The sequence below is a fragment of the Salvelinus alpinus genome, chromosome 10 (genome assembly GCF_045679555.1).
Source record: "Salvelinus alpinus chromosome 10, SLU_Salpinus.1, whole genome shotgun sequence".
Lineage (NCBI taxonomy): Eukaryota > Metazoa > Chordata > Actinopteri > Salmoniformes > Salmonidae > Salvelinus > Salvelinus alpinus.
The window spans coordinates 76,982,259-77,001,581 of NC_092095.1; the positions used below are offsets into that span (position 1 = coordinate 76,982,259).

Here is a 19,323-nt window from a genome sequence, read left to right on the forward strand (position 1 = left end):
GGCGGTATAAAAGTAGTGCCCTATATAGGGAACAGGGCGGTATAAAAGTAGTGCCCTATATAGGGAACAGGGCGGTATAAAAGTAGTGCCCTATAGAGGGAACAGGGCGGTATAAAAGTAGCGCCCTATAGAGGGAACAGGGCGGTATAAAAGTAGTGCCCTATATAGGGAACAGGGCGGTATAATAGCGCCCTATATAGGGAACAGGGCGGTATAAAAGTAGCGCCCTATATAGGGAACAGGGCGGTATAAAAGTAGCGCCCTATATAGGGAACAGGGCGGTATAAAAGTAGTGCCCTATAGAGGGAACAGGGCGGTATAAAAGTAGTGCCCTATAGAGGGAACAGGGCGGTATAAAAGTAGTGCCCTATATAGGGAACAGGGCGGTATAAAAGTAGTGCCCTATATAGGGAACAGGGCGGTATAAAAGTAGTGCCCTATATAGGGAACAGGGCGGTATAAAAGTAGTGCCCTATAGAGGGAACAGGGCGGTATAAAAGTAGCGCCCTATATAGGGAACAGGGCGGTATAAAAGTAGCGCCCTATATAGGGAACAGGGCGGTATAAAAGTAGTGCCCTATAGAGGGAATAGGGCGGTATAAAAGTAGTGCCCTATAGAGGGAACAGGGCGGTATAAAAGTAGTGCCCTATATAGGGAACAGGGCGGTATAAAAGTAGCGCCCTATATAGGGAACAGGGCGGTATAAAAGTAGCGCCCTATATAGGGAACAGGGCGGTATAAAAGTAGTGCCCTATATAGGGAACAGGGCGGTATAATAGCGCCCTATATAGGGAACAGGGCGGTATAATAGCGCCCTATATAGGGAACAGGTCGGTATAAAAGTAGTGCCCTATATAGGGAACAGGTCGGTATAAAAGTAGCGCCCTATAGAGGGAACAGGTCGGTATAAAAGTAGCGCCCTATAGAGGGAACAGGGCGGTATAAAAGCAGCGCCCTATAGAGGGAACAGGGCGGTATAAAAGTAGCGCCCTATATAGGGAACAGGGCGATATAAAAGTAGCGCCCTATATAGGGAACAGGGCGATATAAAAGTAGCGCCCTATATAGGGAACAGGGCAGTATAAAAGTAGCGCCCTATATAGGGAACAGGGCGGTATAAAAGTAGCGCCCTATATAGGGAACAGGGCGGTATAAAAGTAGCGCCCTATATAGGGAACAGGGCGGTATAAAAGTAGCGCCCTATATAGGGAACAGGGCGGTATAAAAGTAGCGCCCTATATAGGGAACAGGGCGGTATAAAAGTAGCGCCCTATATAGGGAACAGGGCGGTATAAAAGTAGCGCCCTATATAGGGAACAGGGCGGTATAAAAGTAGCGCCCTATATAGGGAACAGGGCGGTATAAAAGTAGCGCCCTATATAGGGAACAGGGCGGTATAAAAGTAGCGCCCTATATAGGGAACAGGGCGGTATAAAAGTAGCGCCCTATAGAGGGAACAGGGCGGTATAAAAGTAGCGCCCTATAGAGGGAACAGGGCGGTATAAAAGTAGTGCCCTATATAGGGAACAGGGCGGTATAAAAGTAGCGCCCTATAGAGGGAACAGGGCGGTATAAAAGTAGTGCCCTATAGAGGGAACAGGGCGGTATAAAAGTAGCGCCCTATATAGGGAACAGGGCGGTATAAAAGTAGCGCCCTATATAGGGAACAGGGCGGTATAAAAGTAGTGCCCTATATAGGGAACAGGGCGGTATAAAAGTAGCGCCCTATATAGGGAACAGGGCGGTATAAAAGTAGCGCCCTATATAGGGAACAGGGCGGTATAAAAGTAGTGCCCTATAGAGGGAACAGGGCGGTATAAAAGTAGTGCCCTATATAGGGAACAGGGCGGTATAAAAGTAGTGCCCTATATAGGGAACAGGGCGGTATAAAAGTAGTGCCCTATATAGGGAACAGGGCGGTATAAAAGTAGTGCCCTATAGAGGGAACAGGGCGGTATAAAAGTAGCGCCCTATAGAGGGAACAGGGCGGTATAAAAGTAGCGCCCTATATAGGGAACAGGGCGGTATAAAAGTAGCGCCCTATATAGGGAACAGGGCGGTATAATAGCGCCCTATATAGGGAACAGGGCGGTATAAAAGTAGCGCCCTATATAGGGAACAGGGCGGTATAAAAGTAGCGCCCTATATAGGGAACAGGGCGGTATAAAAGTAGCGCCCTATAGAGGGAACAGGGCGGTATAAAAGTAGTGCCCTATATAGGGAACAGGGCGGTATAAAAGTAGTGCCCTATATAGGGAACAGGGCGGTATAAAAGTAGTGCCCTATATAGGGAACAGGGCGGTATAAAAGTAGTGCCCTATAGAGGGAACAGGGCGGTATAAAAGTAGCGCCCTATATAGGGAACAGGGCGGTATAAAAGTAGCGCCCTATATAGGGAACAGGGCGGTATAAAAGTAGTGCCCTATATAGGGAACAGGGCGGTATAAAAGTAGTGCCCTATAGAGGGAATAGGGCGGTATAAAAGTAGTGCCCTATAGAGGGAACAGGGCGGTATAAAAGTAGTGCCCTATATAGGGAACAGGGCGGTATAAAAGTAGTGCCTTATATAGGGAACAGGGCGGTATAAAAGTAGCGCCCTATAGAGGGAACAGGGCGGTATAAAAGTAGTGCCCTATATAGGGAATAGGGCGCCATCTGGGACCTATCCTCTGTTAAATCATAGCTGTTTACTATCCCTCATTCAACTTGATTAAATCTTGTTCTGATTTCAGGGTGAACTAGTGGTTAATTGACCAAGCGGTTCTCTCACATCCCACAGAGAGGCTGTGTATCGATCTCAGCCGCTGGGAAATTAGACAGGAATTTAAAGAAAGTTAAGAAGTCAAAATCACGTCGTTCATGAAATTGGATAAAACCAGATCAAAGTACGACGACCAAAGTTTGAAAAGGGACTGTTGCTTCTACATCGATAAAGTTCAATCAGGAAGTTCCTGGTGTCAAACACTTGGATTCAGGAGGCGGGATTAACATGGGGATAGGGTGACATCGGCCTAACTGTCATTTTAATACACCAATGGTAACGTGATATTCTCTTACCTAATATAAACAAGGCTATGCCATTGCACAGCCATAGACCTCTACAAACCACTGCCACAGATTGTGTTCCATGATATAATATAACCAGTTGATATTACAGACAGAGAGAGACTCAGACCCCACACTGTTACCAACAGAGAGACACAGAGAGACACAGAGAGAGACAGACAGAGACAGAGAGAGACAGAGAGAGACAGAGAGAGACAGAGAGAGACAGAGAGAGACAGAGAGAGACAGAGAGAGACAGAGAGAGACAGAGAGAGACAGAGAGAGACAGAGAGAGACAGAGAGAGACAGAGAGAGACAGAGAGAGACTCAGACCCCACACTGTTACCAACAGACAGACACAGAGACAGAGAGAGACAGAGAGAGACAGAGAGAGACAGAGAGAGACAGAGAGAGACAGAGAGAGACAGAGAGAGACAGAGAGAGACAGAGAGAGACAGAGAGACAGAGAGAGACTCAGACCCCACACTGTTACCAACAGACAGCCAGTGACCAGGAGTCCTGGCTCAGGTTCAGCAGGCTAAATGTGGGACCAATCCCACTAATGACATTACCACGGTCAGTCAGTCACAGACAGCAGCTACACTACAGGGGGGACGGCAAAACACCTAGTGGGACACAGAGAACCACACACACACACACGACACAGACCACACACACACACAGACAGAGAAAACCACACACACAGACACACAGAACCACACAAGGAGGGACGGCAGTAGTTAGGTAGTAAATATTATTGTCTGAGCCAGAACGGCCCTCAGGACAGGAGTCTATGTCCTGTAGTGTGAGCCAGCTTGATGTACACCCTCTGGACCAGACACTAGTCTATGGCAGGAGGTAACTAGGTCAAAGTGGTGTTTAAACAACCAGACACTAGTCTACGGCAGGAGGTAACTAGGTCAAAGTGCTGTTTAAACAACCAGACACTAGTCTATGGCAGGAGGTAACTAGGTCAAAGTGCTGTTTAAACAACCAGACACTAGTCTATGGCAGGAGGTAACTAGGTCAAAGTGCTGTTTAAACAACCAGACACTAGTCTATGGCAGGAGGTAACTAGGTCAAAGTGCTGTTTAAACAACCAGACACTAGTCTATGGCAGGAGGTAACTAGGTCAAAGTGCTGTTTAAACAACCAGACACTAGTCTACGGCAGGAGGTAACTAGGTCAAAGTGCTGTTTAAACAACCAGACACTAGTCTACGGCAGGAGGTAACTAGGTCAAAGTGCTGTTTAAACAACCAGACACTAGTCTACGGCAGGAGGTAACTAGGTCAAAGTGCTGTTTAAACAACCAGACACTAGTCTATGGCAGGAGGTAACTAGGTCAAAGTGCTGTTTAAACAACCAGACACTAGTCTACGGCAGGAGGTCTGTTTAAACAACCAGACACTAGTCTATGGCAGGAGGTCTGTTTAAACAACCAGACACTAGTCTACGGCAGGAGGTCTGTTTAAACAACCAGACACTAGTCTACGGCAGGAGGTCTGTTTAAACAACCAGACACTAGTCTATGGCAGGAGGTAACTAGGTCAAAGTGCTGTTTAAACAACCAGGAACTAGTCTATGGCAGGAGGTCTGTTTAAACAACCAGACACTAGTCTATGGCAGGAGGTAACTAGGTCAAAGTGTTGTTTAAACAACCAGACACTAGTCTACGGCAGGAGGTCTGTTTAAACAACCAGACACTAGTCTATGGCAGGAGGTAACTAGGTCAAAGTGCTGTTTAAACAACCAGGAACTAGTCTACGGCAGGAGGTCTGTTTAAACAACCAGACACTAGTCTATGGCAGGAGGTAACTAGGTCAAAGTGCTGTTTAAACAACCAGACACTAGTCTACGGCAGGAGGTCTGTTTAAACAACCAGACACTAGTCTATGGCAGGAGGTAACTAGGTCTAAAGTCTGTTTAAACAACCAGACACTAGTCTATGGCAGGAGGTAACTAGGTCAAAGTGCTGTTTAAACAACCAGGAACTAGTCTACGGCAGGAGGTCTGTTTAAACAACCAGGAACTAGTCTATGGCAGGAGGTAACTAGGTCAAAGTGCTGTTTAAACAACCAGGAACTAGTCTATGGCAGGAGGTAACTAGGTCAAAGTGCTGTTTAAACAACCAGACACTAGTCTACGGCAGGAGGTCTGTTTAAACAACCAGGAACTAGTCTATGGCAGGAGGTAAATAGGTAAAAGCGTTGCTGAGAATAAACAAGTTGGTGGTGCAGAACTACAATTAGAATTCAGCACACAGTACACTGCTACAGTCCAAATATGTTCTGACTCGCTATACCGTCTCTGGAACATTCTCATGGAAAGAGAGAGAACCAGGAAATAGAAGCTACTGCCAACTAGGAAGTCCACACTCCAGATTCCTCTAGCATGACATAACCATAGCAACACCACAGTTGACATTCCCTGGGTATTATTATTTGATGTTTTATTCCCTCCAACAATGTCACAGGGATCTCTGGACTTCAAGAAAACGCCACACCAACTGAACACTCCGGGGGGGGGGGGGGGGGGCTGCATTCCAAATGGAAACCTATTTCCTATACAGTGCACTTCACACCATAGTACATAGGGTCCGATTTGGGACGCAGCCCCATTCAAACAAAACAGGTCCATTATCCCAATCTGTTCAGCTGATTTCCTGTTCCACACTCCCTCGTGTCAATCCCTCCATTCCAAATCTCTGAAACCTTGAAAAAAAAAACATTTTACCGCCCAGATTGAGCTAAACGAGTGTGTGTGTGTGAGTGTCACATTACCAAGGTACTTAACAGATTGGAAGAGGACCTAGGGACCTCAGGGGAAGACACTCATAATGATTAAAGTTTTAATCTAGGGCAGCAGGGTAATACTGTCAGCAATTCCAATTGAAAAGGTAACATAACCTCTGGCTGACGGAGGGAGCTCAGAATATACATCCAAATGGACCCCTATTTCCATAAGGCTCTGGTCCAAAGTAGTGCACTATGTAGGGAATAGGGTTCTATAGGGCTCTGGTCAAAAGTAGTGCACTATATAGGGAATAGGGTGCCGTTTGGAACAAAGTCTTTATTTCCAACTTCTGCAGTCGGTTGCTCAAACCTGCGTATTTGCATTGGATTAGAATTAAAAAGTCAGAGAAGAGAGGGAGACAGAGAGGAGTTTCTCCATTAGTTTTGTGTCACTCATAAAATGTCATTAACATTTTGTCGGCCGTGATCTGCTGCCTAAAGAGGAAAGAAGCATTTCTCTAAGACGAAAGAAAAGTTCCTAAGACAAGCATCAATGCTTCTCTTCAATACTGGCACAGGTGACAACGCAAATTTTTATTTATTTATTTTATTTCACCTTTATTTAACCAGGTAGGCAAGTTGAGAACACGTTCTCATTTACAATTGCGACCTGGCCAAGATAAATGAATAAAAGTGTTATTTTTTAAATAATAATTTAAACCTGGCTGCAGAATAAACTGAAACTTTGTTGCTGAAAAAAAACAAAGCTTTAGCGATGAAAAAGGGAGAGTGGAAGTCGGAACCATAGAATTAGAATCATCATTAGACTCGTTCTAATTCTAGACGTGGAACATCTGAAAGAGTAGACTGGTGCCTGGTGTGGCAGGAGCAACCCCACTATTCCTCTATACAGAACACTACTTCTGACCCGTCAGCCCAAGGAGAGGTCAATCCTTGTCTGTCCACGTGGCGTCGAGAAAGACAGACCGGACCAGACAGACAATATCAGTCAGTAGAGTACAGAGGCAGTGGGATTACACCTAGCTACTTATCCACTGGCTAATTTGACCTGTTGATACAGACCAGCTTGTCTGAGGCAAAGCAAATACAACCAGCACAATGTACTGCTGGACTGTAGGCCTGTATCTGGGATATCAACAATACTTCTACGTCCTGTACTGACTTATATCCGACATTGTTATTTTAACATTAGTCAGCTACCACACCTTTAGTCAAGTACCTCATCTCCTCCACCGACTGGGGTGTTTTGAAACGACCCTCAGACTCGCTATGCGTCGACACTTAACATTTTTTTAATTCTTAAACCCTTACGTGTAGTTGTGTTAGTCCTCTAGTGTTGCCTGTCTTAGTTTGCTGAAATCCAAACAACGTTTGCTATAAGTAAACTGTAACGTCCAGTAATGGATACCACAAATCTCAGGTATACAATCTGTAACTATGTTTGACTGTATAATATATTACAGACGACCATTAGAAAAGGAGAGGACAAATGTCCCTTTCGTTTGAAGAGAGAAAATGGGCTTTGCAGCATTTGGCACAGAGCAAATCCTTGTGAAATGATTCATGTCAACGTTACCATCATCAGCGGGGGGAAAAAACTGGGATTTAACACAATGTGAGTGCAGACAACACAGATTGACTCTCAAAACAAAATCCGTACATGGCATTGTACTGGAATGTCAATTAACAGGTTTACGGGAACAAGTATTTAACTACCTAGCCTGAATCATTATATAGTGGAGGGTGGGCAAAAATGCATTGTCAAAACGTCACCTTAGCTAGCCCTGAGAGCTCATTTACAATCCTGGGCAAGTTGTGTCACTTGAGGTAAACCGTGTCGAGTCAGTGACACGTTCAGTGATTGAGTTTTAGAAAAGGCCTACTTACAAACTTAGGTTTACGTTCTCCATCGTCGCATCCAGACGCTCCCACTTGTCCGGCGGTGAATCCCTTCTTTCGCTGTTTGTCTCGTCCACTGGATTGAAGATTATTCCAATGGTTCTCCATGATAACTACGCTAGCTAGCTGGGCTACTCACTGTCAGTACTGTACCCGTCCTTTGCAAAAAACGGCGAAACATGCAATACGGTTAGTTAACAAAAGCGATTATTGGAGAAAAGTTACTTAAACCTGATATCGGGTGCAAACAGCCAATGTGATAGCGAGGACAGAGTGTGAAAAGAGACCCCTCAAAGATGCTAACGAGCTGGCTAACTATCACGGTCGGATTTCCTTAATCCAATTTGTGGCTTTTCAGGTAGTTTGCCTTCCAAGACGTATAGAAAAGATAAACCACAGTTATCAACACGTTTTCTTGAATACAATTGTTGAAATATTTGCAAAACAATGTTGACAAAGTTAGTTATTAAGCTATCAGACAACGTTAAAACGAGTTGACATTTCTACAGCTCAAACTTCTGACTGTCATAATTTTTTTTCCCAGTCCGAAAACCGCGCCACCGGAAGTTGTCAGTGTGACGTTGTTTCATTCTAGCCAATTGTTTTTGCCGACAAGTGAAACGCCTTTAATTTTGAGATAGACGATTGGCCGTTCGTCATGTCACTCATTCCATTCACGAGATGAGCAGCGTGATAAAAACGACGCGGGAAAAAAAACCACGTTGATTATTGATCTACAAAAGTTATTTTACCAAAATGTTGACAGTTTTACCTTGTAGACTAAAACATTTCCCCTGAATCCAACTCTTTCATGTGTCGAAGATACACAGACACTTGGCCACATCTTACTGTGTGTAGTCTGCCGGAATCATCAAACCTCTCTTTAGATATTGTACAGATATTTAGTGGTTGCTTATAGAGGGCTGTATTGCTTGTAGCCGGTCCAGACAGAGATCATTGAGGCGCGGTCGGACAGACATACAATTTTGGGATCAAAATATTTTTGTTGTCCCTGAGATTATTTGGAAACGGTTGTCTTTATGCTTTGTATGCGTTAGCCTAATTTTACCTATTGTATTAAAAGCACATCTTTGACTTTTTCGCATTATTCACACACTCAGAATTCAACGTCAGTAGTTTACCTCTCCTCTCCTAGTTGAGCTTGCGAGTTCAAGTGCCCTTACATGTATGTTGTAAATGTATGTTGTACATGTATGTTGTAAATGTATGTTGTACATGTATGTCTGGTATCATTGGAGTAGAGTAGGCTGCCTACATGGCGGACAATCACGTGGCAGTTAACTTAAATATAAAATTAACTTAAATATGATTAGACTGTAGTTTAACTACAGTGTCTGTAAAATACATATTGAACATGGAAAGAAGTGGATGGTGCTCAACCAACATGAGTTGAGATTTAATCAAAAGATGCTATCAACATTGAAAAGGAAAAGGGTATAGTATAGTATTTGATTATGCATTTATTTGTCTCTGCCTGCAAACCGTCCTCCTAAAAGGTATATCCTGTATGTATAACCGTCCTCCTAAAAGGTATATCCTATATGTATAACCGTCCTCCTAAAAGGTATATCCTGTATGTATAACCGTCCTCCTAAAGGTAAATCCTATATGTATAACCGTCCTCCTAAAAGGTATATCCTATATGTATAACCGTCCTCCTAAAAGGTATATCCTATATGTATAACCGTCCTCCTAAAAGGTATATCCTGTATGTATAACCGTCCTCCTAAAAGGTATATCCTGTATGTATAACCGTCCTCCTAAAAGGTATATCCTATATGTATAACCGTCCTCCTAAAAGGTATATCCTATATGTATAGCCGTCCTCCTAAAAGGTATATCCTATATGTATAACCGTCCTCCTAAAAGGTATATCCTATATGTATAACCGTCCTCCTAAAAGGTATATCCTATATGTATAACCGTCCTCCTAAAGGTATATCCTATATGCAAACCGTCCTCCTAAAAGGTACATCCTATATGTATAACCGTCCTCCTAAAAGGTATATCCTATATGTATAACCGTCCTCCTAAAAGGTATATCCTATATGTATAACCGTCCTCCTAAAAGGTATATCCTATATGTATAACCGTCCTCCTAAAAGGTATATCCTATATGTATAACCGTCCTCCTAAAAGGTATATCCTATATGTATAGCCGTCCTCCTAAAAGGTATATCCTATATGTATAACTGTCCTCCTAAAAGGTATATCCTGTATGTATAACCGTCCTCCTAAAAGGTATATCCTATATGTATAACCGTCCTCCTAAAAGGTATATCCTATATGTATAACCGTCCTCCTAAAAGGTATATCCTATATGTATAACCGTCCTCCTAAAAGGTATATCCTATATGTATAACCGTCCTCCTAAAAGGTATATCCTATATGTATAACCGTCCTCCTAAAAGGTATATCCTGTATGTATAACCGTCCTCCTAAAAGGTATATCCTATATGTATAACCGTCCTCCTAAAAGGTATATCCTGTATACAAACCGTCCTCCTAAAAGGTATATCCTATATGTATAACCGTCCTCCTAAAAGGTATATCCTATATGTATAACCGTCCTCCTAAAAGGTATATCCTATATGTATAGCCGTCCTCCTAAAAGGTATATCCTATATGTATAACAGTCCTCCTAAAAGGTATATCCTGTATACAAACCGTCCTCCTAAAAGGTATATCCTATATGTATAACCGTCCTCCTAAAAGGTATATCCTATATGTATAGCCGTCCTCCTAAAAGGTATATCCTATATTGTCACGTTCCTGACCTATTTCTGTTAGTTTGTTGTATGTGTTAGTTGGTCAGGACGTGAGTTTGGGTGGGCATTCTATGTTGTCTGTTTCTATGTTGGTTTAAGGGTTGCCTGGTATGGCTCTCAATTAGAGGCAGGTGTTTGGCATTCCTCTAATTGAGAGTCATATTTAGGTAGGTTGTTTCACAGTGTTCGTTGTGGGTGGTTGTCTCCTGTGTCTGTGTCGATGTTACACCATACGGGAATGTTTCGGTTTGTTCGTGCGTTTATGTAGTCTGTTCCTGTGTCAGCGTGCTTCGTGTATTTGTAAGTTCGTTTGTTCAGGTCTGTCTACATCGTTTTGTTATTTTGTTAGTTATATCAAGTATAGTTCGTTTTCGTCTGTCTGTTTTGTTTATTTAATAAATCATTATGTATTCACAACCTGCTGCGCCTTGGTTCGATCACTACTCCTCCTCTTCGTATGAAGAGAGAGAGGAACGCCGTTACATATATGCAAACCGTCCTCCTAAAGGGTATATCCTATATGTATAACCGTCCTCCTAAAAGGTATATCCTATATGTATAGCCGTCCTCCTAAAAGGTATATCCTGTATGTATAACCGTCCTCCTAAAAGGTATATCCTATATGTATAGCCGTCCTCCTAAAAGGTATATCCTATATGTATAACCGTCCTCCTAAAAGGTATATCCTGTATGTATAACCGTCCTCCTAAAAGGTATATCCTGTATGTATAACTGTCCTCCTAAAAGGTATATCCTGTATGTATAACCGTCCTCCTAAAAGGTATATCCTGTATGTATAACTGTCCTCCTAAAAGGTATATCCTATATGCAAACCGTCCTCCTAAAAGGTATATCCTGTATGTATAACCGTCCTCCTAAAAGGTATATCCTATATGTATAACCGTCCTCCTAAAAGGTATATCCTATATGTATAACCGTCCTCCTAAAAGGTATATCCTATATGTATAACCGTCCTCCTAAAAGGTATATCCTATATGTATAACCGTCCTCCTAAAAGGTATATCCTATATGTATAACCGTCCTCCTAAAAGGTATATCCTATATGTATAACCGTCCTCCTAAAAGGTATATCCTATATGTATAACCGTCCTCCTAAAAGGTATATCCTATATGTATAACCGTCCTCCTAAAAGGTATATCCTATATGTATAACCGTCCTCCTAAAAGGTATATCCTATATGTATAACCGTCCTCCTAAAAGGTATATCCTATATGTATAACCGTCCTCCTAAAAGGTATATCCTATATGTATAACCGTCCTCCTAAAAGGTATATCCTATATGTATAACCGTCCTCCTAAAAGGTATATCCTATATGTATAGCCGTCCTCCTAAAAGGTATATCCTATATGTATAGCCGTCCTCCTAAAAGGTATATCCTATATGTATAACTGTCCTCCTAAAAGGTATATCCTATATGTATAACCGTCCTCCTAAAGGTATATCCTATATGCAAACCGTCCTCCTAAAAGGTATATCCTATATGTATAACCGTCCTCCTAAAAGGTATATCCTATATGTATAACCGTCCTCCTAAAAGGTATATCCTGTATGTATAGCCGTCCTCCTAAAAGGTATATCCTATATGTATAACAAGTGTAGCTGTCATCGTCCTTCATGCTGCAAGGTCAGTAGCCATACCTGCAAGCAGTGGCGACCCGTCATTCAGGTGGGGCTGAGCCCCACATTCTTAGCCAAAAAATAAATACAAATAAAAATGTTATATATATATATAGCAAAGAAATGGAGGGGTGGCTTGCCTATTTTGCATGTTATTTTGGCATTAATATGTGTCCCATATCAGTTTGCAAACAATGTAAAAAAAAATATATATATAATTGAGTTAATAAAGCCACATACACACATGGTCTCTCTTTTGTTGTCTTGAGAAAGGCAGCTCCAAAATGCAGGTGTTTCAGCCTAGCTCAGTGCTTTCTGTGGTGGGTGGGGCGAGCCAGCAAAAAATAGGAGCATTGCACCGTGATTGGCTCAGTGTTCTGTCACTCATGGAGACACTACGTCATCGCCAAGTTTAGGTCCTTAAGTAAGGGTAGACATCCAAAATTTCAGCCCTTTGGGTCCTGCCACAGAGTTATATTACAAGTGCCCTTACAAGAAAGATGAAGGTCATTGGCCACAGATAGACCGACGTCAAATCATGTGATATCTACAGTAGCTTTGATTGGACTGATCATGTCAACATCTTAGTTTCAAAATCTTAGCTAACAGTCATCATCATGAATCAAGTCGACAATCTACTGGCAAATCATTTTTAGTCCTTGTCATATGAAAATAAATAATGAAGAGAAAGTATAAATATAATGTATCGGTGTTCATCGGCCATTGGACATAAAGATTAAACAACAAGTTGGAAATCGCAAATTCAACAATGAGTCGTTTGGATGGAATCAGTGGCTAACTGCAAGCATTACAAAGCAACCAGTAGCCTGCTATTCAGTGGAGTGGCAGTGTGTTTTAAATCCAGAGAATGCCAGACTTTGATGACAAAGTTTGATGACGAAATTTGCTCACAAGGGACTGCCGCGCTACCTTCCTGTTCAAGTGAGCACATCACAAGCCAAGGTGAGTCCAAAAATGTATTGAACGCTGCTGCATTAATGATGTAATATGCAAGGGACATATGTATACTCAAGCTAAGAAAGTAATACTAAGTGTATGTTGTGTTGTAAGCTGTTAGTAGCCCATGTGCCTTACCCTCATAATTTGGTATATTTTCACCTCCTAATTTCGCCTAACGTTACTGATCTGACTTGGTGGTGGTGCTGCACATGTAGCCTGTAACCTGTTTTTGAGAAATGTCATCATCTAATATTGTAAGAGGTTTCATTGTCTGCTTTATATGCCCCCTTTATTTATCCTACGGTTCTGACTTGGTGTACAGGGAGAACACTGTGAGAACAGCCCATGTTCTGCATTCTGTCACAGTACTTTTCAAAAGTGCTGAACACAGTAGTTATATTGACTACGTCCGTCTTACTGTAGCTCGCTCATTAATGTCTTCATTGAAATTACGGAATGCCTCTTATCCGCTCATCGTTCCCTTATGCCATAGTTTGTACATCTCACTTGTCAGTAGAAACCACATTTGTTTAAGCAAGTCAGCCATATCAGCTATGTTTTGTTTTTTTAAAGGCAGAAAAACTAGGCTGAATTAATTGTTTCGCTGCCAGACGAGGCTCAGCTGATAACCAGGTGTAGTCGTGGTAAGGAGTCGCTCCATTGTGCTGAAAAGAAAGCTCTGCTGTTGCGACAGCTTTATGAAGGCCCTAACAGATTGTGGGCACCGTTTGTCACAGTTATAGTCCAATTAATGTATTGTTTAGTGTTGTGTCTATGCTGGCATGCATCTAAAAAAATGTTTTAGAGTTTGCCACATCAAGATTTGTATTTACATGCTAAAGTCATTACTGCCTGCGAGATCAGGTGCGCGTGAGGTCTCAATTGAATAGAGAAGGCTATAGCCTATGTATAGATGGAGAAGCAAGGGGCAGTTACCTTTCCAAGGAAATATACTTCCTAAATAGGCCTATAATTAGGCTATAGTTTACAAAATTGCCTCGAAATAAATAATGGTCACCCATATTTCTCCGTCTGAAAATACTCCCATTCCTAAAAGGTAGGATATAAAAATAGCTCATGAAAAGTGCACCATCTCTCCGACTCTGATCTCTTCAAACTACATCTACCATATTGGCTGATAGAGTCCAGTAATACAGACAGCCTAATATAATAATCTATCATAGTGGCTGATATAGCCCAGTAATACAGACAGCCTAATATAATAATCTACCATAGTGGCTGATAGAGTCCAGTAATACAGACAGCCTAATATAATGTGCCACGTGAAAATCTCTCGTATTTTAACCTATTTCTTAAATTAATTTTTGCGCATTTGATATTGCTTATACAGTGCGCAAAAATGCTTGGACCATGGCTGGCAAGTGAGCTTCGTCACATACGCCTAAAATAACATTGCTGGACTGCGGTTGGGTTTGGGACCAGTTCTTGCGGTACCGGGTTGGAGTCGGTACATAAAACCAGCGGGTGCGCTATGAAAAGCTGTGGGTGCGTACGGGAGCGGGATTAAGAAATCAGTCCCGGGCAGACCACTAGTTAGTTGCTTGTCGCAACCCTGTGGTGCCAATTGAAATGACACTCTTATAACGCATTATAACGGCACCAGCATTAGGTCTCATTCAAATCTGCTTACTCACTCTCAAACCTATAGGCCCTAACTAACTGAATTCCTCGTGGATATGAAATGACTGGATATTGGATTAAACAGTTCAACACAATCTCACGAAAAAAAGGCCTTTCTAACTACAAACTCACCAGTATCCCAAAGTATTACGCGAAATCAAGCATATATAATAAAACACATTTTCCCACAAATTAAGTCGCACGTAAATATGTCTTTTCTCGCAGATTGTTTTCAGAAAGTATTGTGTGTAGCCTATTTGTAAAATGTGTGTCTTTTCACACTAATTAAGTAGCACAAAAACACACAAAAAACGCACGAAATTTGCTGAAATACATTATGTACATGTATCTTCGAATTGAATGTTAGATTGTGTTGAACAGTTCCCCCTATGATATAAGAGCTTCTGCTAAATGACAAAAAAAATGTTCATGTAAATTAGGGTGTAACCGAACAAATGTGCTGTTGTAGCCAAATGTGTTCACCGTCTCTGTCTAGTACAGCCGTGCGTGATTCACAGAGACCGGTTAATCCAGCCTAAAACCATGTGTCACTCAAACCACTGGACCGGAGGCTAACCCCAAGTCAAACACTTCAGTACCAAACCATACAAGGATATCAAGAATCAATGATTTGTGTATCAGTAATCTTTTGTCAAAGAACAGGACATTCGTTTTTGGGGGTAGGCGATAGTTTAGAATTCATGAGTGAATGATTCTTCCCCTCCAGTGTTCCGGGAAATGCCGGAACTGTCACATGAGTTGACGCTGGAAAGACGAAGCAGGTACGGGGACTAAAACATTTAATCATAACGGACAGAGAGGAGACAGGAACAGCATCAGAAACAAATTCAAAAGACAAAAACAATACAATGCAGCAGCTGGGAACAGAGCTGGGGAACAGACAAATATAGGGGAGGAAAAGAACATGTGATAAGTGAGTCCAGGTGAGTCCAATAACTCTGATGCGAGTGACGAGGGAGGGCAGGTGTGAGTGATTTAGGGCAGGTGTGAGTGATTTAGGGCAGGTGTGAGTGATGGATGGCAGGAGAGCGTGATGCAGGGTAATCTGGCGCCCTCAAGCGCCAGAGGGAGGGAAGAGCGGGAGCAGACGTGACAGGAACAAATAGTGAGCGGAGAGGGGCTTGGGGAACTCTGAGGTAAAAAACACATTTATAATAAAGCAGTGAAGGTCTATCATTTCATTTGCGTGGTGGCATAGAGCACTAGACTAGAGGCACTTATAGAAGTTACAAACATGGTGACATTTTTTTTGTAGCCTTGGGTCCGAGAATTTCTTTTGTTGTCTTTTATAAAAGAATTTCATGCAATTCTATGTAATTTTACATGACTGGAGACTTTGTCAGAATCTTTTTTAAATACTGAACAAATGATCGAAATGTCAGGCTACTTTGACACACTGACAAACGGACAATCTGAGATCAATAAAAAACGCCCGTGTCTTGAATCCATCAGTAGCCTAAGTGTGTGGATTCACTCTAAACATGTGGGGTTCAACAACGGTTCTTCTTAGATCCTCGAAGTTCTTCAAAGAACCTTAGGGTTCTTGGCATTGAAAATTGCCCCCCCCCAAAAGGTTCCTCCAAGAACCTCCATAGGAAATGGGGTTCATCGTGGAACCTCCTTATGGTGGGGGGTTCTTGCAGGAACCTAACTGCCCAACTGAAACATTAGGATTTGAATTTGAAAGGACAGGAGGTGAAGGCCCTTGACTGAAAAATGTAAAGATCTCCTCAATTTAAGGTCAGGTTGGTCCCTTGTATATGATCTACATTTATATTGTTTTATGATCATACCATTTATCTTTTCATATTGGTGCAAATCTTTCTAAAAACATAAAATGGACACAATTCAATGGATATCAATCGACAAAGAGGTCAGAATATGTAGGCTATAAGAATATGTTGAAGGATAGCTGTATTGGATGCAGATGACTGAACTGCTCACTTTTGTGTCTGTGTCTGCAAATCAAATCACATTGATATTTATAAAGCCCTTCTTACATCAGCTGATATCTCAAAGTGCTGTACAGAAACCCAGCCTAAAACCCCAAACAGCAAAGCAATGCAGGTGTAGAAGCACGGTGGCTAGGAAAAACTCCCTAGAAAGGCCTGCAGGTCTGCAGGTATACAGACGAGGAGGCATACAAAGGTATGTCAATCGCTATTGGAATGTTATGCAGATCACATGTACCATCCTCCTCCCTGACCTCTTCAATGAATATCCCATAGGCCTCTACATTATGGACAAGGTATGTGTATGAAAAACCATGATCAAAATAGTTTTTTTTCCCATTCACATTTACCACAAAAAAAACAAGGTATGAATACTGTCATGTGCATGTTTTGTTCATCTTTATAATTCAGGGGCGCAACTTTCACTGGGGACGGGGGGACATGCCCCCCATTCTGAAATTGCATTTTTATCCCCCCTCAGTTTTATCATTGTAATGGGATACAAAGCCAGGCGACAGTGTGCTTTAGGACCATGTGGACGCCTCCGAGTGGTCGGCTAGGCTGTTTGGAGTGTTAATCCGACTGGATAAAAAAATATATATATATATATAATTATGTCCCCCTCCATTTCTAAAACCAAAATTGCGCCCCTGGTATAATTAGTAAATACTATTTTTTGGATTCACAGACTTCACCCTCCCTACACCTCTGATGAATATATCAGGAAACCTGTTCCATCACCAAGCACTGCAAAATCATTCTGGCTATGGATAGAGGATATATCCAATGGACCTGCGGCTCTGCTGGGAGTTTAACTCATATTAAAAGCATTAACACTGACAACTAAAATATTGTGTTATTGTTATGCATGTTATTATTAATAAAAGAATAGGGGGAGGTAGTAGTTCAAAAATGAACCCCGAAAGGTTCTTCGAGGATCCATTAAAACGGCTTCTTTGAAGAACTATTTTTATTTATTTATTTAACTAGGCAAGTCAGTTAAGAACAAATTCTTATTTACAATGACGGCCTACTTTTCTTCGAATAATTTATAGAGGTTCCCTCATAGTTCCAATTTGAAGGACCCCTAAAGGATACTCTAGAAACATTTTATTTTTAGAGTGTACATATCGTAGGCTACAATATGAGGAGGAAATTATAGTCTTTAAAATGCTTTCCAGTTTCACTGACTCGCCCGAATGATGCGCTGCTCACTCCCTGGTGATGGCCGATCCACCGGTGCCAAAAAAAACGTTCTCTCTCTTGTTTAACTTTGTAACAAAATATATTTGGAAGTTGATTAAATATTTTGGTAGCCTACGGCAGATAGATACGAGCTGTGTCTTTTCAGCAGGAGTCATTTTCTTTCCAACCTGTGTTTTCCCGCGATTGTATTTGAAATATTGCAAAAAAAGGCCTGTTTTTGTCTGCGTGCTGTTTGTCCGCTGACAGGTTTGCCGCGCGTTCCCGACTGTAAATTGAGTGTGAGAATGTGCTGGACTGTAGGCTATGCTTTGTTGTTGGGCCATTGAAGAAGCCATTGATCTAAATTATAGGCCTTATCTTGGTGTATTAGGCTATTCGGAATTATTTCATTTCTTTCTGAACAGACAGCAGTAATTCTATAATTTTTTGGGAAAATGTCTTTCAATTTCTCAGGGGTGCTGCGGCTCCTCCACAACCCTTCGCACGGCTATGATTCTATAAGTAAACAAAGTGTTAAGTGCAACGCTGGAGAAATGAGAGTTACAGGTTCATGTCTATCAGAGAAGAGAGCGGGAGAGAGAGAGCACGATAAGTGAATCTCATTCTAGTTCTGTGAGAGATACCAGGCGTGCTTCTCACACAACCACCGCCAGGTGTTGGTCTCAAACAGGTTAGTTACCATGGTAAGGGAGCAAAAAATATTGTAATCAAATGACAGATACTTTTGAAAAAACGAGATGATTACTTCGAGGATTACTTTTAAATTCAGAAAGAATGTTTTCTCAATGACGTTTAAACCAGCGTTGAAAAAAGGCGCAAAATACATTTGTTCCACCTGAGCGAGTCTGACCACAAGTCAGAGACCACTACGATGACACACCAAATGACGATCACCAATCAGAGACCGCTACGATGACACACCAAATGACGATCACCAATCAGAGACCACTACGATGACACACCAAATGACGATCACCAATCAGAGACCACTACGATGACACACCAAATGACGATCACCAATCAGAGACCGCTACGATGACACACCAAATGACGATCACCAATCAGAGACCGCTACGATGACACACCAAATGACGATCACCAATCAGAGACCACTACGATGACACACCAAATGACGATCACCAATCAGAGACCGCTACGATGACACACCAAATGACGATCACCAATCAGAGACCACTACGATGACACACCAAATGACGATCACCAATCAGAGACCGCTACGATGACACACCAAATGACGATCACCAATCAGAGACCGCTACGATGACACACCAAATGACGATCACCAATCAGAGACCGCTACGATGACACACCAAATGACGACCACCAATCAGAGACCGCTACGATGACACACCAAATGACGACCACCAATCAGAGACCACCACGATGACACACC

The 19,323-nt window shown here is 42.1% G+C and overlaps 1 protein-coding gene across 1 annotated transcript in view; it reads right to left on the bottom strand.

Annotated features, from left to right (window-relative positions):
- The window catches only part of diaph3 (diaphanous-related formin 3), a 262,445-nt gene extending 254,198 nt beyond the window's left edge, over positions 1 to 8,247 (bottom strand). Inside the window, exon 1 of the mRNA XM_071330919.1 lies at positions 7,689 to 8,247. Within this exon, the coding sequence (XP_071187020.1) occupies positions 7,689 to 7,808 (120 nt within the window). The 5' untranslated portion in view covers positions 7,809 to 8,247. The remainder of the gene's footprint in view (positions 1 to 7,688) is intronic.
- Between the last annotated feature and the right edge of the window lie 11,076 nt (positions 8,248 to 19,323).